The sequence below is a fragment of the Sciurus vulgaris genome (genome assembly GCF_902686455.1).
Source record: "Sciurus vulgaris genome assembly, chromosome: 2".
NCBI classification, from domain to species: domain Eukaryota; kingdom Metazoa; phylum Chordata; class Mammalia; order Rodentia; family Sciuridae; genus Sciurus; species Sciurus vulgaris.
In genome coordinates, this window is record NC_136462.1 from 81,564,973 (window position 1) to 81,591,870 (window position 26,898).

At 33.4% G+C, this 26,898-nt stretch overlaps 2 protein-coding genes across 2 annotated transcripts; both read left to right on the plus strand.

Moving 5' to 3' along the window:
• Nucleotides 1-4,017: 4,017 nt before the first annotated feature.
• Nucleotides 4,018-4,935, plus strand: LOC306653663 (olfactory receptor 4K15-like; the record flags this gene model as incomplete). The annotated part of the gene is made up of 1 exon (XM_079126665.1): nucleotides 4,018-4,935. The coding sequence occupies one exon, from the start codon at nucleotides 4,018-4,020 to the stop codon at nucleotides 4,933-4,935; it is 918 nt and encodes a 305-aa protein (XP_078982791.1).
• Nucleotides 4,936-15,934: 10,999 nt separating this feature from the next.
• On the plus strand, nucleotides 15,935-16,906 carry LOC306653365 (olfactory receptor 4K5; the record flags this gene model as incomplete). Its single annotated transcript, XM_079126367.1, has 1 exon — nucleotides 15,935-16,906. The coding sequence occupies one exon, from the start codon at nucleotides 15,935-15,937 to the stop codon at nucleotides 16,904-16,906; it is 972 nt and encodes a 323-aa protein (XP_078982493.1).
• Between the last annotated feature and the right edge of the window lie 9,992 nt (nucleotides 16,907-26,898).

Sequence of the window (26,898 nt, forward strand, 5' to 3'; positions counted from 1 at the left end):
AATTTTATATGTTAAGATCATTTTTGTTTTAGCTTAGCTATCCTCTTATGGATAAGAAGAAAAAATGTCATTGACATTGATCAAAGAAAACTCTGGGATTTTTAGTTTTCTCTGGGAACTCCTTATAGCAAGACTTGGATTATCTTAGGAAATTAAACATCGGGAAAATAAATGTTCAGACAAAAGGAACACACAAAAGAGATCAGCCTATTATAAGGCTCCATAGCCTCATATTAGAAAAAGAACGCCAGCTCAATGAAATAGAAATTTTGTGGAGTGATTTCAGAAATATACTGAAAACCTCATTCTTTATCCTCTCAAATCTTAGGTCATAGTTGTAATTTCCATGAAAGAATTTAATTTTCTTTAGTTAAGGTTTTGATTGCCCTAGAAATACCATTCTTTAAAACCACCTTTGGTCAACACTGGAACTCCTAGCCAATAAAAAGTGTTATTTGAAGCTGTGACCTTAAAATTCACTACTAGAAGCTTACTTAATACAGATTTTCCATAGTCACCACTGTTTGAAAGGTTTTGCTTAGAAGTTGAATTTATTAATTAATATTTTGGTATTTTTTGAAATAATAAATATAATTGCACAGAAATCTTTTAGGTGAGACAATAAAGGGAGAAACTATTCAGCAAAAATAGATTAATTTACATAAATATTTTAAACAATTTTACTAAAAGTAACATAAATAATATTAAAAGGAAAAGAGTAAATTAAAATACATTTTGAATATCCATACTAAAAAACCCCATAGTATGGAAAGTATTATAAATACAAATTAAAAAGATAAAGTTTTCAATAGAAAAATGGGCAACAGACATTTAGAGGCAACTGAGGAACTAAAAAATAATAATGATTTATTATTTTTTTATTTTATAAGATAAAATAAATTTACATATGACCATGGTTAAATGGTCATCTTTACTATTTAAATGCATTAAGATATCAGTATGAATTTTTATGTGGTAAGTAAAAGTAAAAGGCATAACATAGTAGGTTATTTTTTAAAATGAGGTGAAGAATGGGCATTCTCACATATAATTTTAATAAGATGTTTTCATATAATGAATCAAAAATTTCTGAAGTGCATAACTATAATGATATATTCTAAATAAATTATATAAACCCTTAAATTATAGCTAAAATAAAAACATTTATTATATGTTAATTTGGGAAAATTTAAAACATCCACGTAATAAAAGAACACAAATGCGCAAAAAAAGATGGTATCAAAATACTGTATTGACATGGGAAGTACTTATAATATGTTGTTGACTAGTTGATTATAAAATAATATGTACCACACATGCAGTTATAGGCTATATTTACATTAATATTTATTATTTCTGTGTGTTCTTATCAATGATCATTTTTATTTAATTTTGCTACTCATTTGATTTTTCTAAATTAAAATAAATAAGAAGTGAAGTAGAGAAAGGGGATGGGAAGAACAGAAAAAGACAGGAATGGTGAAATGAAATTGACCAAATTATACTATGTTCAAATATGAATGTACCACAGTGAATTTCACTTTGAGTATTAAAATAAATTAAATATAATTTTTTTAAAAAACTATAAATAAATAGAAGAAAAATCAGTAGAGAAAGAACAGGGGAAGGTAGGAGGGAAGGGAAAGAGGAAGTACTGGGAACTGAGAAGGAACAAATTTTATTCCTTGCATGCATGACTATGTCAAAATGCATAATTATAATGCATGAATGAAGACACACACACACGCACACACATACACAACCTTATAAATTAAGAAGGGCTTTAATTTTTTCTGAGTGAAACGATATTACATTCTCATTGCATAGCAAACATAAACTTAGGCTGGGTACAATGGTGCATACCTGCAATTCTAGCAATATGGACGATTGAGGCAGGAGGATCCTGGTTGAGGCTAGCCTCAGCAATTTAGACCCTCAGCAACTAACTGAGACCCTGCCTCAATGTAAAAAATTCTAAATAAAAAGAACTGGGGATGTAGTTCAGTGGTAAAGTGTCCCTGGGTTCAATCTGTAGTATCAGAACAAACAAAACCCCCAAAACAGTAAATACAGAAATGTCTAAGGATTAAATTATAATCTCTCTGTCTGTCACCTGGAGACAATCACTGTTCACACTCTGGGTTAGACCAATAAAAAACTTTTTTATGTATATGTGCACTATGGCTACGGCAGCAAGCAACTCTCCTAGAGGTGATTTTAGCAAATGAGTTTCTGACCCCAATAGTATTTTTCTTTAATTTCAGGTAAAGACAGTTTAGAACAATTGAAAATATTAATTTGTTTGACTTCAGGTTTCACCAGCTGTCTGGAAAAAAGGACACATAATCTCATATTCCTAAAATAGAGCCGTCAGAAGGAAACTCGACCCAGTTGGTGAACAAAGGAAATTGGTAGAAACAGAGGGACTAAGGATAGACTTTGGCATCTTGGCTATTATATCTGCAGTAGGAAAACAATTTTCTGCCCCACAAAGACGTCTTGGCATCTCTTCTAGAATCAGAATGCAATGTGCAATAAGTTAACTCTGTCTACCTTCCTCACGATCAAGTGGGTGCATACACCCACACAGGTGAGCTCCTTCCATGTGGAAAAAATATTTACAGCTCTCTTTACATATTTGAAAAAATATTTTTTCTTAAATTTCAATTACATTTTATAGGGTATTTAATATATTAATGTAGTGGCATATGTATGCAACTTACAGGTAATTAAATACACATTACCATAACGATTTTACTGGTAAAGGAGTGCAATAAAAAAAATTGTAGACCATCTTTAAAAAGGTGAGTTTACACCTGTTGTTGCATTCAGGCATTCCTTACTATGCATCTTGTTTAATTTCTTTGTAATTATTTATAGTCAATTAATTTCATACTTGATTCAAACTGTGATTTGTCAAAGTAAAACTATTTTCCATAGAAAAGAATCAAAGCATTTTTTAAAGTTTTATTGAAAGTACAGAGGGATAATTTGTGAAATAAAAGCAGTTCTATTTTAGTTGACATGAAACTAAAAATATATTTAGATCAACAAATATCAAATGCCATCTATGAGTTATATACTGTGAATAAAATAAATAAAAGGACTTCTTTAGAATCACAGACCGTGTTTACATAAATTGCCAGGGAAGATAGATGGATAATAGAAAATATAACACTCTGTTTTTACTTGATACTAAATGAGATTACATATTAAATTCACACAAATTCAGTCACTGGGTGGAGAAGAGTCATTATGCATTCACAAAGAGTCTGAGGTAGGAATTGTCTGATTAAAAATGGAAAAATGAGATATTGTTATCTCAAATATTAACATCTGTCAATGTAAAAAGAGTTACTAAAGTACACAAAAGAGCTATTTTTCAAAGGATGAAAACACAATTTGGCATTTTAGCATTTTATGTACCACACTAACCTGCACATGCAAATATTTTCATCATGGATGAAACAAAGATATATAGTATCTAACATTAATTGAATACTTACTATAGGTCAGGCACTATCTTATATATTTCAATTATTATAATTCCTTTAATCCTTACAACAATCCTATAAGGCTATATCTTATTTTCGTCATTTTGCACATAGAAAAGCTGAAGCATGGAGGGTTTAACTTGCACAAGTTCACATTGCGAGGAATTAATGAATGATAAATGATAGAAGTGGAAACATGTCACTATGACTAGGGTTTATCTTTTTTTTATATAAGGAAACTCAAAGTCCTGAAAATAAGGTTGTACACTTGTATTTTTAGAATTTACATTTGTCATACAACCATGAAAACCAAGGATACACAGTCACTACACAAGAAATGATTACATGCAACACATATCTTGTTTGCTTATGAGGATCTGAAGTGAATGTTGAATGGAATTTGACTCTAGGCTTGGCTTTTCTCATGTACTTTTACAATCCTGTAATATTATTATTTGTAATATTATTATTTCCATTTCCTGTTACAGGACAATTTCTGCTCTGATCTCTGAAATTTGAAATCATGGATCAAGGCAATAAATCAGGAGTGACTGAGTTTGTACTGAATAGTCTTTCAGGTTCTCGAGAGCTGCAACTTTTCTATTTTGCATTTTTTACACTTTTCTATTTATCCATTGTGTTGGGAAACCTCTTCATTTTGCTCACAGTCATCTCTGATCCTGTGCTGCACACCCCAATGTACTTCCTACTCAGCAACCTCTCCTTCCTCGATGTGTGTCTGTCCACCTTTGCTACCCCCAAAATGATTTTCGACTTCCTCATGGAGCACAAGACCATTTCTTTTGAGGGCTGCATGGCCCAGATATTCTTTCTGCATGTCTTTGCTGGTGGTGAAATGATGCTCCTTGTGGCCATGGCATATGACAGATATGTAGCCATATGCCGACCTCTACACTATGCTGCCATCATGAACACACACAAGTGCATCGTCCTCGTGGTGGGCTCCTGGCTCACTGGGGTCCTGCACTCTATAAGTCAGTTGGTCTTCACAATAAACCTTCCATTCTGTGGTCCCAATAAGGTAGATAGTTTTTTCTGTGACCTTCCCCTGGTAATCAAACTTGCTTGCACTGATACTTATATTCTTCAGGTACTGATGCTTTCAGACAGTGGTCTAATGGCCATGATCTCCTTTTTTCTTCTGCTGATCTCATACACAGTCATCCTGGTGACTGTGCGTCGTCATTCCTTAGCAGGCATGGCCAAGGCACAGGCCACCCTGTCAGCCCACGTCACCGTGGTGACCCTCTTCTTTGGTCCCTGCATCTTCATTTATGCCTGGCCTTTTAGTGACTTGCCAGTGGATAAGCTTCTCTCAATATTTTATACTGTTTTCACCCCTCTCTTAAACCCCTTGATCTACACCTTAAGAAACAAAGAGGTGATATCAGCAATGAGAAAACTAAGGAGTCGACGATAAGTTCTTGATTGTCTCCCATCTCTCCCTTGTGATAAATAATGCCACACAGTGAGAGGGTTAGTATACTTTCCTCTGTAGATCTGTATTATGACTGAAATAGCAAAGGACATATTTTCTTTTTCATAAAAGTAAATAGTAAACAAACCATCTAGGATAACCATCTTGGAATTCCCCATCTTTGACTTTTAAAATAATTTTTATTTGATTAGAATAAAACTGATTTTAACAATAATTTTTTCACATAAAATATAAAGAGGCCTATCAAATTTGTGTTTCTTATTAATTTGATAACTATGAACACAAGAAATACCAAAATAATATGATACGTAATACATATAATAATTAACATGATATATAGCATATTACATATATAAAATATATGTAATGTATATATGTAAGTAATATAATGTATGTAAATGTAAATCATATTTTTAAAGTTTCGAAATAGTAATTAAGGGGCTGGAGGTGTGGATCAGTAGTGGAGCACTTGCCAGCCATGCATGAAGCCATGGGTTTGACACTCAGCACTGCAAAAATGAAAAAAAGAAAAGGAGAAAAGAAAGAAAGAAAAGGAAAAGAAAAGTAATTAAAATGCAGTTATTTTCCAGTTTGGCATCACAGATTAGAGATAGGTATTATAAATCATATTAAATGAGTAAAACAGTACAGCTCTCATCAGTTTTAGATGGCAGAATATGTCTTCTGATAACAGATCCTTTCCTTTCCTTGTCTCTCTGTGCTCTGCATATCTAAGAACACACACACTTAAATCTCTTGCTCTTTAAGCTATTTCTATCTAACTAAAGAACTAAATAAATTGAGGGGTTTTGTATATTAAAATGGTATTTTCTGTAATCTATATTCTCACTATAAACTATCCAAACTTTCAACCAAAAAAATGAATATATTATGCCACAGACTTTTGTTTGAATTCAGAAATCAAATAGGTTTGCATTATATCCCATATTTACATTAACTATGCTATAAATAGCAAAACCCAAGCCCCAAATTAATGTTTCTTTATATCAGTATGTTAAATTAAACTTTAGATTTTCACGCAGTGATTTCAGTTCAATGACTACACACAAAAATGAGTAATTCTGCACATATAGGTGGATTGTTTTCACCAACAGGTTTAATATATATTTGTTCTCTATATTTCAGGTCTTGCCCCCTGATCTACTCTAGCAAATAAAATAAAATTGAGAATACATTTTAAAAATATCTCTGAGTGATGATTATTGTTCTGACTTTTTAAAAGAAAGCTACATATTTACACTTACATTCAATACTTATTTATTGCTCATTGTCTAGCTCTCTTTTCACCTGTTAGGAAAGTAAGAGTCAAGGATATCAGTGAAGTGAGTTGGACACTGCTATCAACTGAAAAGTGTCTCCCCCAAAATTAGAAATTAAAATCTAATCTGCAATGTAATAGAATTTGGAAGTGGGCCATCTGAAGTGAATAGACTCTGAGGGTTGGGACCTCATGAAAGGTATCAGTGAGCTGATAAGGAGGCCCCAGAGAGGTCCTTCCTCTCTTCTGCCATGTGAGATTTCAGAGAAAAGATGGCTGTTAATGAACCAGGAAGTGAGCTTTCAGCAGAAACTGAATCTGAGGGTGCCTTAGCCTCCATAATGTGAGCAATAAAATTCTTTCTGTATAAACTATCAAGTCTGAGGCATTTTATTCGAGTGGCATGAATAGACTAATATGCACCTCAAATTAAGTTCAAATAATTAGAAAAATTACGTTTATATAGCATTCTTGAATGTTTAGTAGTTATCAGGAGTTAAAGAAGGAGTGATTGGAAGGGAAGTGAGAGTGGCTAAAAAGTGGAAATATTAGGATCTTTTATGTTGATGGAAATACCCTATATCTTGGTCCAACTATCAATGCCAATATCCTGGTTGTGATATTGTACTACAGTTTTAGAAGACGTTGCTATCGAGTGAACTTCGATATAATGAACATATGATCTCTTTATACTATTTTATACAACTTCATGTGAATTTATGTTTGTCTCAGAATAAAAGTTTAATTTAAAAACCAAAAAATCATAACTAACATGAAGTGAAATTTCTCAAATTTATATTGTAGTTTCTGAAAACTTAGTAAATGGGCTAACCAAGATAATAAACATAATTTATTAAATTATTAGTGATCTTGAAAATAGACCCAAAGTATTTACATAAAAGCATTACTGATATCTAAAAGAAGAAATAACAAAGAGAAAATAAAAGATCAAGGGGGAATTAAATGTCTCCACAAAAGTAAAATATATTATGAGATGATGAGAATGGGAAGAAGCAATGCTCAAAAGATAAAAGGCTGATTGTTTTCAGCATTGAAGTTTTAAATTCCAGATTTATGAAGCATGAATAATCTAGAGCTGGATTAGTAAAATAAATTCATATCTAGACTCACAATAGTGAAAGAGCATAACATTACATAAAAAGAAAAGGCCATGAAAGCAACCAGAAAGTGTAAAATGGTGAAAGTTACTAAATAATGAGAGCAATCAACAGAGACTTATCCATAGAAACAATAGGAGTCACAAGACAATGAAACAATATTGTTATGTAGCTTAGAGGGAAAAAATCAATTCCCTGTATTGCTATACCATCATTCAGGGTGAGAGGAACATTACTGAATTTTCAAGTAAATACTGAAGATTAACTACTTCTAGACCTTCATTTCACCAAGGAAATGGAGTTTGGGAGGAAAAGGCATTATCAGGAAAGGAATGCTGAGCAAGGACTTTGGTAATGTGGATAGGCTTAGATCAATACCAAGTATAATAATGATATGACAAAATAGCATGGGACAAAAATTATCAAGTGAGTTAGGAAGAGAAAGAAATTAAGCCAAATGGCTTAATTTCTGTTCACCACTTTTAATGTGGGACACTCAGGCAAAAGCAGGTGGATGACTTGCTCTTATTTATAAATATGCTGCAAACTACACCACTTGTTAGAGACTCCAAAGGATTTGCTAGGAAGATAATCCATATGTCTGGAGAGTGGAAATGTTCTTAAAAGGATGCCTCTGTTGAATTATTTATTATAGGAAGTAAATTAAGAAATGATAGATTTATGAGGAACAACTCCCTAATTATAGGGTAAGAAAATAGAGACATTTCATAAAATAGATACTCTTCTGCTAAGCAGTTAGCTCCTCAAACCTTAAATTTGCAGAGCTCATTTATTATTCTGGGTGAGGATGGGCCTGTCAGATGTGGTTGGAAAGACCAAGGGATCCATTCCTGATGTTCCATCTCTCTCTCTGCTTTGCCTAAGCCTCTTGATTGCTCATATCTTTGAAGGTATTTGCAAAGTATAATACTAAGATAAGATTAGCATAATAAAAATAAGATCTCAGACCAATTAAAGTCAGATGCGACAAAACAGTCTTTTGCATTAGCTACAAAGGGAGGGATTGTATTGAGAATCATATGGTCTTACATTTTTAGGAGGAGGATAAAAATACCCATTAATTTTGACTTACAATGTCAAGTATATATGTTAAAATTGTGAGGGGAAAACATTAAGTAGGAGTAGAATACAAGATTTATACATGATTTTCAAGCCAATATAGAAAACAAAATGTATCAACACTCAATCCACTTAATAGAAGGCAAGAATGAAGGGAAAAGGAACATTGTAAAAATAGAACATAAGATAGTGAAAATAATCTAATAGGAAATAGAGATAATTAACAAAGTATTTAATTCACCAGCTTTTAAGATAAACTTTTATGATTTTAACCCATACTGAGCAATATGGCAATTGAAAACTGAAAAAAAAAAGCAATAAAACACTAAGAAAAGTTGATGGAATCATATAAGGTTTATTAATATCAATCAAAAGGCAATTTAATGCAGAAAACAGTATTAAACATAATTGAGATGAGTCTGAAGGAGTTAAAATTTAAGTGCCCATAATTAAAGCACAGAATCTGTAGTCTAGCAAATGAACTTAGAAAAAGAAACAAAGGGGGACAGGCCTGAGGCCTGAACGTACCTAAACAAGCCTAAAATAATACTGCCAAATCATCAAAAACTAACTGGCCATGGAGGATAAACAATCTCCACAAGGCTGTGGACCATCTGGTGTCACCCACTTCCCCCCTTCTTCCCTTTTCTTTAAGGTTAACTTGACCCCTGCTAACCAAAATAAACTGCCCTACCATACTGCTGGAATGTCAATTTGCATGTACTACTTGCTGATGTAATCAATGTAGTCATGTGCCCGCATATGTTTGAATCAGCCAATTATGTGTACCCGCGCCAAACTCCCTAACTTTTCCTATATAAACCCCTGATTTCTGAGCCTCGTGGTCAACTCCTCTATCTCCTGCGTGAGATACGTGTTGGCCCAGAGCTCCGTTATTAAAGTGCCTCGTGCTTTTGCATCAAGTGGGTCTCTCGTGTTTCCTGGAGCGCGCCATCCTGAGACTCGAGTAAGGGTCTTCCTTTTGGGGGGTCCTACAAGTCTATATTGTTAAAAGAAAATTTTTTCTGGATTCTGGGATTACATCACCTTCCTAAACTTATGTGGTACAGATGCTTCTTGAGATACAAGGGGGTTACATCCCAATTAATTGACCATAATCAAAAATACTGGAAGTCAAGGCACAGTCAATGCACCTAACCTGCCCAACCTCGTAGCTTAGCTGCACAGCACACTGTAGAGTATCAGTGTGTACCTTCTCCATCTCAAGACGGGCTGGGAGCTGTGACTGGCTACTACTGCCCAGCATGGAAACAGAGTACTGTACCACATAGAATTAGCCAGAAAAAGATAAAAAATTTAAAGTACATTTTCTACTGAATGTGCATCACTTTCACATCGTGACGAAGTCCATAATCCTAAGTCAAGCTATCACAAGTTGAGGACTGTCTGTATAAACCTAATTACAGTCTCAACATGTGTAAAGTGCAGAATTAAAAGAAAAAAAGAAAAACCCTACAGTCATCATTAGAGAGTTCAATAAAAGTTAACAAGAAAAAGTTTGCTAAACATACAGAAGTAGAATAAAGGTCACCAGAGGATAAGAACATGAAGGGGCAGGGGAAATAGTAAAAGGGTAAATAATGTGTGCCAAAACACAGAGGAGGAAGTAGTCCTAAAGTTATATAGCACTGTAGGGCAAGTCTAGTCTACAAAAATTATACATTTCACACTAACTAGAAGAGAAGAGTTTAAAGGTTGTCAACATATAAATGATAATATTTAAAGAATAGAATTGTTAATTTCCCCAATCTGATGATTATACATTGTATACATGTAAAACATTACAAAACCATACTCAATAAATAAGTACAAATATTCTACTCAATTAAAAAATAAAGTTAAAGAATTGCTAAGTCTATAGACCAGTTGAAACATAATAATCTGAATCTAATGAACATATAGTTTGAGAAAGAGGTTACATAATTACTTTAGTTACAGTTTATTTTCTACACATTAGCATACTTCTGCCTGAACATAGTTAACTGGAGTTCTGTGAATGAAGAAGGGGAATATGTTGGTTGGGTGATTATGACTAGATTCCACCAATGTTAAAAACAGACATTTCACAGAAAAAATTTAAATGTGTAATAAATTTCTCAGACAAATTAGAGTTCACTAATAACCAAGAACCTTTAGAATAAATTCAATCATGCGCATGTTTTGTTGGTTATCATAGCAAGAAGTGAAAACAACTCAGATGTCTACTAACCAAAAATGGTCAAGTAAGTAATGTATTTAAACAATGGAAAAATGAATTAAAATGAATGAACTACAGGTGTATATAGTTAAAATGAACTACAGGTGTATGTAGTTAAATTAAAAACTGCTCAGAAACAAATTGCTCAGTAGAAAAACGGTAAATTATAAAAGATGCAAAGAGTCTACTACCACTTAAATGAAGTCAAACAAATAAATACAGGTCATTTATTCATTTGTAGATATGTCCTATGTGGTAAAACTATTTAAAAAAAAGTCATAGGAGTTTTCAATACTGAATTTAGATTATGGGCTAATTCTGGAAAACTTAAAATATTAAGATTTGCCAAACTTGAACATTGTATGCAGATAATTTATTTAATAATTTTATTTATTTTTAACATCTTTGAAATATTATAAATCATCACATACAAAGTAAACCAAGTTATTGATAGAATTGAGAACCCCTGACTTTAAATTCTAATTAATTACCCATCCTCCATATCATCACTTATTAAGGAGGCAAGGACACAATATGTCTTTACATTCCCAAGTTAAAGCATTCTTCAAGTACACAAAAGAGCGTACTTCTCCACACATCTCTCCTGAAGTGACAGGTTCAAGTGTATAATTCACATGCTGCTCAAGAACTGCATGACCCTCCCTTTTTCTTCTATGTTCTGATGGCCCCCATTGTGATTGTCAACAATGTGGGGTGCCATTTATTTTGTTCCAATGGGAAAGTCTAGTGGAAGGTATTAATAATTCCCATTGGAAGATGAACCTTGGCTATTGATTGCTAAATCTCAAAAGCCTCAAGTGGTCACTTAGTTAAATCCATGTACCCTTCCAATTTGAAAAATGCAAGAGGCACCTATAAATACCACTACTTGGAAGACATTAATACCACATTATAAAAATTGAAGAATTCAATTTGCATCTCTGATATGCTTTACAACAGGTAAGATATCCATTATAAAGATATACATCATAAATAAATGAGTCAATAGCATCTGAAGTTTATTACCTTGTGCCTTAGAGTGGATTCATAAAGGGGAGAAAAATGTATATTAAATGTAAAAGAAAATAAGTCACAATGAAGATGTTTATGTGGCTGTGTTTTAGCATACTTGGGAGAATCTGTCAGAAATTAAATAAGATGGTGAGGCATTGTTGGAGAGATTATGAAAAGCTATGACTGAACTTAGAATAAGTTCATTATGAGACTTTTGCCCTTCACCTAAAGAAATGAAATAAGCATGCAAATCAAGACTTTATATCCCTTTGTAGAATAAGATTATTAAAAATAATAGGAATGTTAAATACCAATATCAGAGAATAGGTTTACAGTTATAGTATGCTTCAATCAATAATTTATTTTACATGTAAAAGTGGATTAGACAGTACTTTTAAATAAGTATCTCATCATTTCAATCACTTTTTAGTAACTTGGTAACCCAAATATGGTTTATTTCCAATACAACAAACAAATGCCTTTCTCAATGCTTCAATTCAAACAGACTATTTCATTTCTTTTATTGGCTAGTTAATTACTTCCATTGTTTTTAATGATTTAAATATGACCTTGCATTATCAAAGGGATGAAATTTTTTTTCATGTAAAGATGGAACTTATGTAGGTGGTTTGACATTAACTGGGAAGAATTTTATGCACAGGAAGATTAAAACATAGAAATTTTGAATCAATGACAGAGATGAGGTAAAATCTATTTGAACTGATACTGAGACACATTGATGGCGTATTTACCCTACGCACATCTTTACACCAAATACTGAGAATAACACATAAGAAACACGGAAATTCGAGGAATTCTTTATGTTGTAGGGAAATGACATATACAAAAAAACCTCTTATCTTGGGAGAGTATATAACCTGCATGTCAGCAAAGCGCTACAGCAATGTTAGGAAACAGAAATTTCAACTTTCAAACTTTTGAGAAGACTTTGGAGAAGATGGCATATGTGAAGGAGATCAGATTCTTAATAAATAGAAGTAATATCTTAGTAAATATTGAATAGTCTGATTTTGGTTAGGGAATAGGTTATAGTATAGGGAAAACAGCATATATGCTTGGCTGTCATCACACTAAGGACTTTAGATTTAATATTTTTTGACTTTAAGAAATGATAAAATGTTACAAGTGGGAGATCAAGGAAGACTTCTTCCTTAAAGTGGCATGATTCAGAAAAAAATAAAGGAAAAACAAAGGACTGGATTGAGGCAAGCTGAGATCTAAAATGGCTTCTTAATACATCCACAAAATTTTCAGAAACATCTTTGAGATACTGGAGTGGAATGAGGAATGGTACTGTAAAATTAGGGGTTGTCACATAAACATGATGATTGACACCACAGAGGTAAATGGAATGCCCAGAGAAGAACAAGAACAAGGAAAGAGAGAACAAGGAAGAATAAAAGTGACATGAGCCAGGAAATAAATATTTCTTATATTTATAAGAAATGCAGAGAGCAAAGGAAAATAAAGTGGAAAATCCAGAATAATCGCATTGGAAACTGCTTGAGAGGGCAGAGGCATGGAGGAAGGAAGGTGATTTAAACATTCTGAAAGGAAAACCTGGAGCTAGTTCACAAGCAGGCATAATAAACTCAGCTATTATTACCAGGTCTTTGAGGATGTTTGATAAAGTGATTTCCCTGACTGTGACAGGAAAGGCATAGCTGAGTGTGTTAAAGGTGTGAGTAATGGGAAAAATATATAGATACTTCTTTAAAAATATTTGGAGGAGAAATTAAGAACTAAAAAAGGTGATAGAAGAGTTTAGGAGAGGTTTACTTTTAATTTTTTATATTCTTAATTTTTTTTTTTTTTTTTTTGCTTATTTCTCTAATGAGTTGTTCTGAGCAGCTTGTTAGTAGATAAAAAGGTTAAATGAAAGGTAGACTAAAAACACAAGCTAAAGATAGCTTAATTGGGTGGTTCTGAAATGGTGGTTACTTTGCACCCCAAATGGACATTTGGTAAAGTCTGGAGACATTTTTGGTTTAAGTTGGGGAAAAGTGTGACTGGTATCTCGAAGCAAATGGGTGGATACTACTGAATACCTATATAGTCTTAATATAAGAGTACCAATAATGAGAAATCCTGGCTTAACTGAAGAACCAATGTCCCAAAGTAGGTGGAAAGATTATAATCAAGAGCATATATTGAGGGGTTTCCAAACTGTAGCCTAGTGTAAATGGCATCATGGATTTCATATCATTCAGTCCCCAAACAATATAATGCAGTGTTGTAGTAGGGAGATAAGGACTGGTGTTCAATTCTAGTTCAATGACTTCCAGGTATGTAACTTTATGAAAGTTATTTATCATCTCTGTAGCTATGACTTATTACTATAAAATGGAACTATTAAGTATATTTAGTGTATAGTATTATGGAAAGTTTCAATTAATATATGCAGAGTGCTTAGAAGAATGACTGACATTTTGCTGCTGTGTAGAAAATGTAAAAACTATTTTCATTATCTGACTTCAAATCTCCACCAACATTTTGAAACCCTTACTAGCTGTTTGGAGATGAATAAACTTGTCTACTCCTTGTTTTTCTCCTCTATAGTTTGGAAGTAATAATGCCTTCCCCACAGATCTTTTCTAAAGATCACTTGATAAAACTAATATATAAACATCTGACACAGTAGATGTTGCCTGATAAGGTCTCAACAAATCCAAAATTTCTTTTCTTTTGACAATTTAAAAATCATGATTCATAATTCATTAGAAATCTGCCTCATTCTTTTAGTTTATATAAATTACATTCATATAGTAAACATTTTATTAAGTAGATTTGATTATTTTATATAATAAATCTATGAACTTGAGTGATAACACCTCTATTTTAGAAATGGGGAAACAAAATGAGTTTCACAAGGAATAAAATGGTAAAATAATTTGAATTCTATTTCAAAATCTATCCCCTCTATTACTGCTTTTGTATAATCATAAACACAGGTTCATTTTCACTAACATATTCATGCATATATGGGTTATTCAATTAAATTTCTTACATTAAAAGTACATTAAATGGTTCTTTACTTGAGGTCCTGCAATTGCATCTATCTCAATAAGGGGCCAGGGCTTAATCCTAGAGACACAGGAATGATTTTGGCTTCTCATATGAAATAAATAGGCAGTGGAAGATACCTATGTTCTTACTTGGGGGTAGAAGTACATCACATTTAAGATCCTTCTTATAAATTTTCAACAATGTATTTCAGACTTGACAGTTTACTAAAATAGAGCTTCCTAAAAGTTGTTTCAGAGCACCTGAACTCAATTTATATAGTAGGGGTGTATCTTTATAGGGGAATAAAACAAGAGATGCAAATTTGAACTAGTTATTAGTATTATTCTGATGCCAAACAGAAGTTAATTTAGGAATATAGGAGGTTTATAATCTAATTGTTTGACCTCTAAATGTAAAAAAAAAAAAAAAAAAAAAAAAAAAGTCCTAAAAACAATACTATTCTTTTGCTCTTTATAAGAATGTTTTAAGGTCATAAAGAACACTTAAGCAGGGGGAACATAAATGGACTTAATTTTTATAGGTAAAGAAAATGGAATATTTAGAAAATCAAGTTAAAGTGAGTTTTAACTAATTAAGGTAAGTCATGATATGAACTTATGGAATTGTTTGAATGATTAATTGATAAACTGTTGGAACTAAAGACCTGAATAATAGGTATTTAGCAGCATCTTCTTAGTAGGAATCGTCTAAATTGTATATGATTCCTATAACAGCAGTAAGGTTAATTTTTGTTGTTATGGGATATTTAACTTACTAAAAAGATCTATTAAAAATGCATATCTCTTGGAGAATTAAAGAAAATGTTGTACTTAAAGACTTGCTAAAATGGAAAATGACCATAAGGTCAACAGGTCTGAATTGTCTTTGCCATTCTCCCACACCTATGGATCTGGGCCTTAAGTCACTCCTCTAGCCATGTTATCACAAATCAACTCATGGGGGAGCTCCTTTATTACTGTGTAACATGTAAGGACCATTCAGAAACTCTAGGGTTTCTGCTGAGGTTGAACAAATTACTAAGCATTATTTAGACATACTCATAAGCTCCTTGCTACTATCCATGTATATTATCATGATCTTTTCAAAATGTTTGTATTCAGCAAATATATATTATATCTGAGGTCTCAGACTTTTTCACGTTTAATGTTCTTAGTTCATGGTTCTAACCCCTCTTTATTTCCCCTCCTTTAGGGTTGTTTCAGAGCAGGTCCACCACCTGGACCCATGGACAAGGCCAATCTTTCAGGGGTTTCTGAATTTGTATTGCTGGGACTTTCTAGTTCTCAGGAACTCCAGCTTTTCTTTTTTGCTTTCTTCTCTGTGTTGTATGTGGTCATCGTGTTAGGAAACCTCCTCATTATCCTCACAGTGACCTCTGATGCCAGCCTGCACTCCCCCATGTACTTCCTCCTAGGAAATCTTTCCTTCGTTGACATCTGTCAGGCTTCTTTTGCTACGCCTAAGATGATTGCAGACTTTCTGAGTGAACACAAGACCATCTCCTTCAGTGGTTGCATAGCCCAGATTTTCTTCATTCACCTTTTTACTGGAGGAGAGATGGTGCTGCTGGTCTCCATGGCTTATGACAGATATGTGGCCATATGTAAACCACTACACTATCTAGTCATCATGAGTCGAAGGACGTGCACGGTCTTGGTGGTAATCTCCTGGACTGTGGGCTTGGTGCACACATTAAGCCAGTTATCATTTACAGTGAACCTGCCTTTTTGTGGGCCCAATGTAGTAGACAGCTTTTTTTGTGACCTTCCTCGAGTGACCAAACTTGCCTGCCTGGACTCTTACATCATTGAAATACTCATTGTGGTCAATAGTGGAATTCTTTCCCTAAGTACTTTTTCTGTCTTGGTCAGCTCTTATGTCATTATTCTTGTCACCGTCTGGTTCAAGTCCTCGGCTGCAATGGCCAAGGCATTTTCTACTCTGGCTGCTCATATCACAGTAGTAATATTATTCTTTGGGCCTTGCATCTTCATCTATGTGTGGCCCTTCACCACCTATCCTGTGGATAAAGTTCTTGCCATATTTTATACTATTTTTACTCCCATCCTGAACCCCATTATCTACACACTAAGAAATAGAGATATGAAGGCTGCCATGAGGAAAATTGTGGCTCATTATCTAAGGTCCAAAAAAGTCTCTGAAATTCCACTAGTTGCGAGGAATTCCCTTTATTAAAGCAAACCTCCTTGAAATTCTTCAAATAAATAATCTACTTGTAGATATTTTCATTGTATTCTTATGTCGTATCTCAACAGTGGGGAAACTAATAAAGATGATACAGAGAGTATTCAATGGATCTTAACAAAATCTTTTCCCAGTATCACCTGAGGAAAAGTTGTGTGTCTGGACTTATGAAAACAAAACTAGCGTGTATATCATTACTGGTTATAGAAATAAAATAAGGAAATTACTTGAGTAGCATGTATGCATTGACTACTTTTGTCACAAATAGATATGAATATGATGGGAAAAAGGAATGGGAACACAACTCTTTGGTGGACATAAATTTAGACATTTATTTATTTATTTAGTCTTAAAAAGTTTAGTTTACTGACATGCCTGAAAAATCTATACATGCAGACTGTTTAAGAATATGAACTGAATTTTCCCAAGTTAAGTGGATAGCCAATATACTGATTTAAGATAAGTACATGAACTTAAGTGGAGATTCTTCAGTTATGAGATCCTTTCCCCAACATCAATTACACCTATCTCATATGGTTTTGCAGTAGCTAACAGTGCTTTAAAATGTAATGTTACTTAATCATGAGTTTCCATTTCAAACATTATGAGGAGTGGACTTTCTCTGATCAGTTTTAAGATAATTCCAGTTTCCTTTGAATGCACAAGTTGTAGAAGAGTTCATCTAGAATGGTTCAGATGAACCATTTCAACATCAACTATTTCATCTGTGATATGAACAGCTTTACAACTCTGCATTTGGACTAAATGTGAAGTGCCTAGCAAAAAAGAACCAGTATTAAACATACATCCACTTGGTGACCCAGATTCCACAGCTGGACCTGTGGCCTGGACTGAAGGACCAGCAGGCGATTTGTTCATGTTGACTAGAGATCTCTTTAACTTTACCTGTCCAAATACTTCAATTCATAAGAAGCAAATAGATGAATGTAGACATTAATAATTTCTTTATGTAAAGAATGAAAACACTAGCTTTGTTTTTTGGTTTCTTATCCTTTCAATTCAGTTAGTCTTTTCTGAATCTATACCTAACAAAATGGTCATAAAATAAAATACTGAGGAAGTCGTGATGATTTCCTCTTCTCCCACCCCAACTACTTTTGCTCTCTCAATAGCTTTTTAGTTCTCCTAAGATCTGATATTTTCTTGTTCTTTAGGGTAAGGGTAGCATGACATTAATTTATACCTTAGTGTAAATTTACATTCATTGATTACCTTTCTAAGCAATTTATAATCATTTCTTTCTAATTTTGAAAGTCCTTCAAGAGCAATAGTAAAGAGTTGGCAGATTGGATCTAAAACTGGTCAAGGAAGAAGAGCTCTTACTAATGTTCCCTGACCTTGGACCATGTGCACTGCCTCATATTCCATTCTGAAATGAGCCCTGAACTGTGGTTGTTCTCAGATGAAGAAGTAGATACCATATGATTTTCTCCTTATCAACCATTTCAATGCTAGCAGAATTACTTGTTCTAAATTGAAATTAAACTTCTTTTCTAGATGTTTCTTTAAAAAGCTACATTAAATCCCTTAAACCATGAGGCTCAATTTGCCAGGAAGTTCAGAAATTATGTGATCTGGTTAACTGTACTGTTTATTACTCAGGTACTCAAAGCATTCTTTGACTCGGTGAATTTGAATTTTTATTTGAAAATATATTTTCCCAAGAAACAGCACAAACACACATGAGATTCTATATACAGTATATTTATGTTATGTTTCAGATATGAGATGCCCTCTGAAAAACTCATATAGCAATGCAGAAATATTCAGAGGTGAAATGATTAGATTATGAGAGCTATGACCTAACCAGTGGATTAATCCATTTGATGAGTTTATAAGTCGAATGGATTATTGGGTGGTAACTGTGGGCAGGTGGGCATGGTTAGAGGAAGTAGGTCACTGGGGGTGTACCTTTGAGGGTTTTATTTTGTGTCTGGCTCCTGGTGCATACACACTGTGTCTGCAATGAGCTGAGTGGCTTTCCTCCACCAGCCATGCCTTTCTGATTGAATCTGCCTCACCTCAGGCCAGAGCAATGGAGTTGGCCAACCATGTACTGAACCTCTAAAAACTGTGAATAAAAACAAACTTTTCCCCCACTAAATTTTCTTGTGAGTATTTTGCTCACAGTGACAAAAACTAACAATTTGTTAACTTAGAAATGTAGTTATTCCTATTACTCAAATATAAACATAACTTCAAAAATAATAACCCTTTTATTATTATAATTTTTAGTTAAAATTAATAAAATTTGGGTGAAAGTAATGTTAATAAAAGATACAGGAGCAATTTTAATTTTTATCATTTTTGCATTTTAATGTAAAGGCATCTTTATTCAGTTTTGTGTAAGATGACATTGTAGAGTGGTCCTTGAAATGAAAATGTATATGTTACCTATGATATCAAATTAATTTCAAATTTTATTTTTACTTAATCCCTGAGATATATGGAAATAATAAGAAATAGACTTAGAGTTCCTTTAACTAACACTGACAAAGAAGGAAATGTTTGGGTCAAAGAATTCAAATATTTCCCTGGTCCTTTGAATTTTTTTCATATATCCTGACTTAAATTTCTTATACACAAATAAATTAAATTTGTAAGGTCTATTTTATTTATAGGACTAAGATATATTTATACATTTTCATGGATACTTCATGTTTTATGAAAAATTATGTGCCATCCATACTTCAATTAAGTACTTTAAAATAATGCTTAAAAGTCCATCAAGTTTTCAAGTAATAGAGAAAAACACATTTTATTTTTAATACTTGGTAAAATCTCTTAACACAGTAGATATTCTAGGTACTTCATTTGAATGCCAGTGGAGGTAACTACTTTCTTAGCAATAGACACAATTTCATGATTTTAAAATGAATTTCCATCCAATGCATGTTGGGAAGAACAGCAAAGGCCATAGTAGCTGCAGAGTGTACATTCATTAACAGAGTAAGAGGAGCAGATGTGTCTCAGAATGTTACAATCCCTCCATTTAATTGAGAGTATCACTTTTTCTTTTTTCTTTTTTTCTTTCTTCTTTTTAGTTACACATGACACTACAGTATATTTTGACATATTTATACAAACATGGAGTACATCTATTCTAATTAATATCCCAGTCTTATGGTTGTATGTGATGGAGAGTTTCACTGTGGTGTATTCATATATGTACACAGGAAAGTTTCATGTCGGATTCAATCCACTGTCTTTCCTATATGTGTTCCCCTCCCTTCCCTTCATTCCCCTTTGTCTAATCTACTGAACTTCTATTCTTTCCCTTCCCCTTTCTTGTGGTGTGTTAGCATTTACATAACAGAAAGAACAACCTTTGTTTTTTGTGGATTGACTTATTTCTCTTAGCATAATAGTCTCCAGATCCAACCATTTACCAGAAAAGTCATAAATTCATTCAATTTTAAGGTGGAGTAACATTCCATTGTATATGTGTGTGTGTGTGTGTGTGTGTATATATATATATATATATACATATACAATGTTTTCCTTATCCATTCATCTGTTGAAGGGTACCTTTGTTTCTTGACCCAAAGTTCTTACCAAGTCACTGTCTACACCAAATTCGTCATTTGTGATAAAGAAGCTTGACCTGGTAAACCCACTCCCTTTGCCAGGTGTCATGAAAGCATGCTGCATGAGTATCACAGTAGAAAGAGGCTTCTCTTCCCTGTCCCAGTGTGCTGTAATTTTCCTTGTTCCCACAGTGAATATGCCAGTGGCTTATGTTCATGGCACTCACCCTCCAGCAAATTTTATTGCCAGTCTCAGTCTTAAATTCCCTGCTCCACAGTTTTGACCAAATGATTTGTAGAACAGCTCTGGTCCAGGGTCACCCAGAGAACCTCAGGGGTCTACAATCACAACCTCTCCAAACTGTTGTAAAGCTCACCCTTGAGAAGCACTTCCCCTTCCAAGTTTATTTCTTCCTTGGTTTCTTTCCTATAGCCTTAGGTATTCTTCAAAGTTCTCTTTCACCATGTCTTGGTAGTTAATAATCTATTACCAGATACAATTCTTTATACTAAGAGTTCTTTGTTACAATTACCATTTTGGGTTCTGTCTCCTGACTGAACAGATACAGATACTTTTAAGTATTTTGAAAATATTGAGAAACCAGCAGCATCTAAACACATTTCATGAAACACAACACATATAATACTGAAAACTAGGAGTTGGCTGGATGTAGACATGACAGTGTTTCATTTACATAACACCAAAGTGGAAGTTATCTATGAAATAGAAGAAAATATAGCATTTATGAAGTAGATGCTATCATTTGTTCAACTCAATGTTTAAAATTTCTTTGCTCCAAGCTGGCCTGAAAACTTACTAAAATGAAGTTGAAATTACTGTTGAGATATTTTGGGAGCGGAACAGAAGATTTGTCATGGAGAAGGAATGAAAGCATCTTCAAATACTTGAAGAACAATCATGCTGAAGTGGAGATAGCTTTGCCTTGTTAACCATGGATGGTAGAAATGGACAATAGATTAAACTTCTGAAGTAGTGAGCTCCTTGTGATTGGAAGAAGATACCCTGAGGCTATATGATCATCTGTAAAATTGTGTGACTGCTTATTGACAGACAGTTAGCGTTGAAAAATTGTTAAATTGTCAGTATGTATGTATATGGATTTTATTTTATATATATATATATATATCTCCACAACTCTTATAAAAAAACTTCCTAAATTTTTTTCATTCTTTTCCATTCCTGGAAAAATCACTTGTAAAACTTAATTAATCCCATTGCAGGGTGACCTCAGATCTCTTAAGGGTGATTTCCTACTTCCCCAGTGAAATTGGTTTCCTGGAATGAGGACAGAAGGCTTTATACTGCATTGTCTTAGGATATGGTAATTTTATGGCCCAGGGCTCCAGGAGCAAAGCCCTTTCTACCTCAAGGCAGGCCCTAAGAAGCTTACTGCTGCAAATCTTAGTGCAAGTGAAAATGCAGCAAGTCAAGATTATAGTATGAGTGTTTTAAGTATGAAGACCCACGGCAGAAAGTGAAAAGCTTACAAATAAACTGGGGACACCAAATTTGAAAAAAAAATAAAGAAGTGAAAGAAATAATTAAAATTGTAAGTACTGCACATGCATTATGAACATATTGTGGGACTAGGCCAGTAGTAGATAAACTCTCTTCCAGATGTAAATCGGCAGCTAAAAGATAGCAAAGGAAAAACTATTGTTGTCTTAGGCAAACTGGAAACTCCGTTTGGAAGGGGCAAGTTCTTTCTCTACCTGTCTGTACCACTCTCCCACTGTGCTGGTTTTGCCTTGTGTTGATAGGAATAGGATCAGAATCTGATTTCAGAGGCAGTATGATATAGTCATTATCTATTCCTTCTCATCCCCTTTTATTCAGAGAACATTTAGCCATTAGTTTACACATATTTGCTTACAAATGTTAATTGACTCTCAAAATTTGCCTTTAATGAAAAAAAAGGAATAACTACTCAAAGAAGAGTAACGGTCTATGGTGTGTTCATTATTGCCTTTGCTTATATAGGAAATCAAGTATTTTGAGTTAAAATGAAAAGAAAAGTTATGCCTGCTATGGTTTCAGAGTTCTTTGGACACCTTTTAGAAGTGGATACTAATGTAACATCAACTTTTGTCTACCTAACTTAGTCTTACGTCAAGAATGGGGAAATTACTTACAAGGTATTTGGGATCTGATAACACTTCTATATCTGAGGTACAGGATCAATGGGACAGCGAATGACTCATTAATGGAGAAGCTTCTAGGTACACTTTGAATAATCTGAAGACTTTTCAGTGACTGTTCTAAACTCTGTTTCTAAAACATAACTACCTCTACCCTTAGAATTTTAGAGATGAAAATTGCTTTAGAACTATTATCTATTTTTTATGTTCTAAGTTCAGTAACATAGCTTGGAAGTAGCAAGAGTATTCTTCTTTACTAATGAGAACCTATCTTAATTATTAGAAGAATATAAGACATAACATTGACCCTCATCTGTCCTACATGAATTAAGAAATCATAAGAAGTTAGTGTGGAAAGGATTTTGTAGTTGTTTCCTATATTCTGAAAAATAAAGACTGACAAACATTATCATTTATTGGACATTGGAAGGGTGGAATTTTGTTATTTTTAGAAACTATTTCAGAAATGATTTTTGAAAAATGTATAAGACTACTTACTTTAATGCACACACATAACGCTTCATCTCTTCTCTTTCTTCTTTTTGCTTGTTTCTTTATTCTCCTCCTTTCCTCCCTGCCCCCCTCCCTACACTCTTCCTTTTCTCTCTCTCTCTCTCTCTCTCTCTCTCTCTCTCTCTCTCTCTCTCTCTCTCTCTCTCTCTCTCTCTCTTTCCTCTCACTCACCATATACACAGAGCATAAGCTCTACCCTGAAATGCACAAGTGAGACTCACGGCATTTTAGAACCTAAGCTAATCAAGATAATGGAACTGTTTCTTCCGTTACAGGTGCTGGAGACTGAGATTTAACGTAAGTCGGTTCCACTTTAGAAGCCATTGTTTTGTCACATAAGATTTATCTTCCTTTCTTCAAAAGCTTCTCTCAGTCTACCATAGAAGTCATCATTCTGAGTGTGCAACTTACTCATTATGAAAAATTAGAAAATTTGCTAGTCTGATCTTATCTGGGCCTCAGTATCCTCAACTGTAAAATATATGTAAATGGCAGCTACTTTTTCATGCTAATATGAAGATTAAATGAGTAAATAGATACAATATGCTTAAGAGAATGCCTAAAATATAGAAAGTGCTATAGAAGTTATTTTTGTTGTTGCCGTTATTATATAAAACATATTTCTAATATTTTCTAAAATAGTGTATACAAAATATTGTATGATTCATTTAAATGGCAAATCCTATCACAAAATAAAAATTCTTATCTGGATTATCTTTTCCTGTAATTATAATCATTTAATATTATTATTATTATTATTATTATTACAAAGCATTTAACCTATCAATAGTAGTTGTTTGAAAATATATCTGCAAATTCTGTAAGAATAATGCTTTGCTTACTGGGCCGTATGGTTCTGAGCTATCATATGAAATTATAATGTTATCCTAACACATTATAATATTTCACAAGGTCTATAGAGTGGATTAGGTGTTATAAGCAGTTCCTTATGGTATCAAATACTATCTTTTTAAATTAACAAATGTGGCTCTTCTGAAACATTTGTTGTCTTAGAAATGGGAATATTATTTCCTTTTCAATATTTGTTTGCCTCCTTCTTTCCCATGACTATATAAAGACATTACTAGATATTCCAGCAATCACCCAAATTTTTTATATGGGAATGAGAATCCCATTTTCTCATGATGGAAGCTTGTACATAGGTCAGTTCATGCCTCATCAATTTCTATATTCTTCGGTAACTTAAGTTTCTAAATTCTTAATAAAACTTGATATTATAACCAAAGGCAAAGATGGAAGTCCCTGGAAGGGTAGGATTTAGTGTTTCAACATTAAGATTGATTAAGGCTAAAATTGCATAATGAAAGTTTATAAAGAGTTGAAATCCTTTAAAAATTAGTTTGTTCATGTTTACTGATACAACTTTTGCTTTTAAAAATTAAATATTTATTATTTTAGTTATAGCTAAGAAACTTGTTCCCAGAAAACACTGAAGAATATGAAATGCAGAGCTTTGCACAGTACATGGACAGCTAAATATCTACTCTTTACTGTTGGATACACAGAGCTGAAGTCAAAATGTTTCCTGAACCACTGTAGGAAGATTGTAGGGCTTTCTTCTGGGATTGAGTGATCACATGTGTTAAGCTAAATGTTAAAAAGTAAATAAATAAAAGGCAATTTACACATTACTTAGCTTTTCTTTTTTGAGAATTTATTATGTGTTCAAAATGTACTATGTAAAGTTACATGAGACATTTTCAAAAGGACTATTTCTGAAAGGCCTTGTAGGTTTTGAAAAATTCAATTATTTAGGCGTGTATGTAGAAAAGAAAGAATCAGACTAAAGAGACTGAAAACCTTCTGGTGGTCATTGTTTCTTTTGTAATTTATTAGTCATTATGTGACAGAAGGTGAATTTTGATTAACTATTTTAAAAAAGGACCTTCAGAAAAACTTCCTGAATTTCACGACTAACTCTTCCCCCCCGTAATATGACAATTTTCTCTATTAAATTTCTTTAAATAATGTCAAGCACTGTATGTTTCTCAGTTTCAAGAACCTTAATCATTCTTCCTGAATGAGTGAGCAGATGATTAAATATTGACACCAGCATCCTGGAGCGTATCCGAATGAGCAGTGTTTGGCAGCTGCCTCTGTTGAAATGATGCTGTGTTTTGATTGTGGTCTGGGGCTTCAGAGCGCTGCTTGGCCTCTCCTTTCTTCTATGGAGCGCTCACCATTCAAACAGGACAGATTTGACAAAATGCTGGTTAGGTTGAGTCTTGCTTGCCTCCACTTGGTCACCTGTGTATGAATCCAATGGTTTTGTTTTGCTTTTTGTTTTTTGGTTTTTTTCCTGGCCTTTATATATATAAACAGTTTTTAGCTGATATTCATGAAGAGAGTGAGTACTTGGAACTGTGCCGCCAATGAAAGGAAATCCTAAGGAAGTACATTTCTTTACAGAGCTGTGTCATGCCATCCTTTGGGCCCTCTGCTGGAAAAGTAGAATCAAGTCTCAAATAATTGCCTTTTTGATTGTATCCTCTAGTATTATAGATGTAGGACAGTACTGTATCATACTCTGTGAATGTAAAACCTCTTGTACCTGCTTTATGATACGTAGTAGTGACCGTGCTTTATCAGAGCTGTTTTTAATGATGTTACTCTAGAATGTTTTCTTTTCAGCTGATGATTGAGAAGCTAATAAAAAAAAAAAAAAATGGTGCCAGGTATCACAACAGTAACAGAATTTTGCTGTTTTCTCGGGTTTTGTTTTGTTTTTGTTTTTTTACCACCACCGCCCCCCCCCCTCCCCCAGCCCTGGCCCCTTTTTTTAATGGAGTGTGCTGGATGTCTCTATAATTTTGTTCAGATGACTGCAGAACCTGGAAAAGCTGTTGCTGCTATTGATGCATAACATACTGCTATTATTGGTCTTTTTATATAAATATAAATATATACATATATATATACATATATATATAATTTGAATTTTTGGAAACTTTAGCTGTGCTGTCAACTTTGGAAAAAGTATCCCAGTTTACCATGTTGAGTTGGCATTGTACAGAAATTAACAGCCATATTGGTCTAGAAACGTTAAACTTAATTTTTTTCCATTTGTACAGGGGTAACGCACTGTATTAAATATGTAAGGTCTTATCTACCTGGGTTTGATTACAGAAACTAATAAAGTATTCTCTAAATAATGAAAAAAAAAAAAAGAACCTTAATCTAATCCATTTGGCCTCACGTTGAAGGTTAAATGGAGACACAGTTTAATTTTTTGTTGTTGTTTTGCTTCGTGACATGTCCTCAACTATGGCCAGATCATTCTACTGATGGGTTGTCGTTTATATAAGTATTTCACACTTGTTATCTTTATTTTTGTTATTCTCCTGTCTGAAATAGCTTTCCCTTGATTTTTGGCTAGCAAATTTCAAACGTTCAAACTACTAAAATTTCTAAATATTTTTATTTGAGCTAAAACTTTGTTATTTAGGTATCATTCATCTTACTAATATCTATGGTATTACCGTATTACTCATACTTAGTTCCTGATTTGATATTTTATTTTGTAAAATGTATAACTTCTCCTAATTCTTTTTCACATTTCTTCAGCTTTCCATAGCAATCATGAGTATTAAATATTACATTGACATTTTTGTATGCATTTCATTAAATTAAATTGACTTGAAATTTTATCATATTTATTTCATATATGGACTAGGTATATTACATCAATCATGGTGATATCTTCCTAATTTTCTTTTCCTTAGGTAATTGTAGACTGGATAC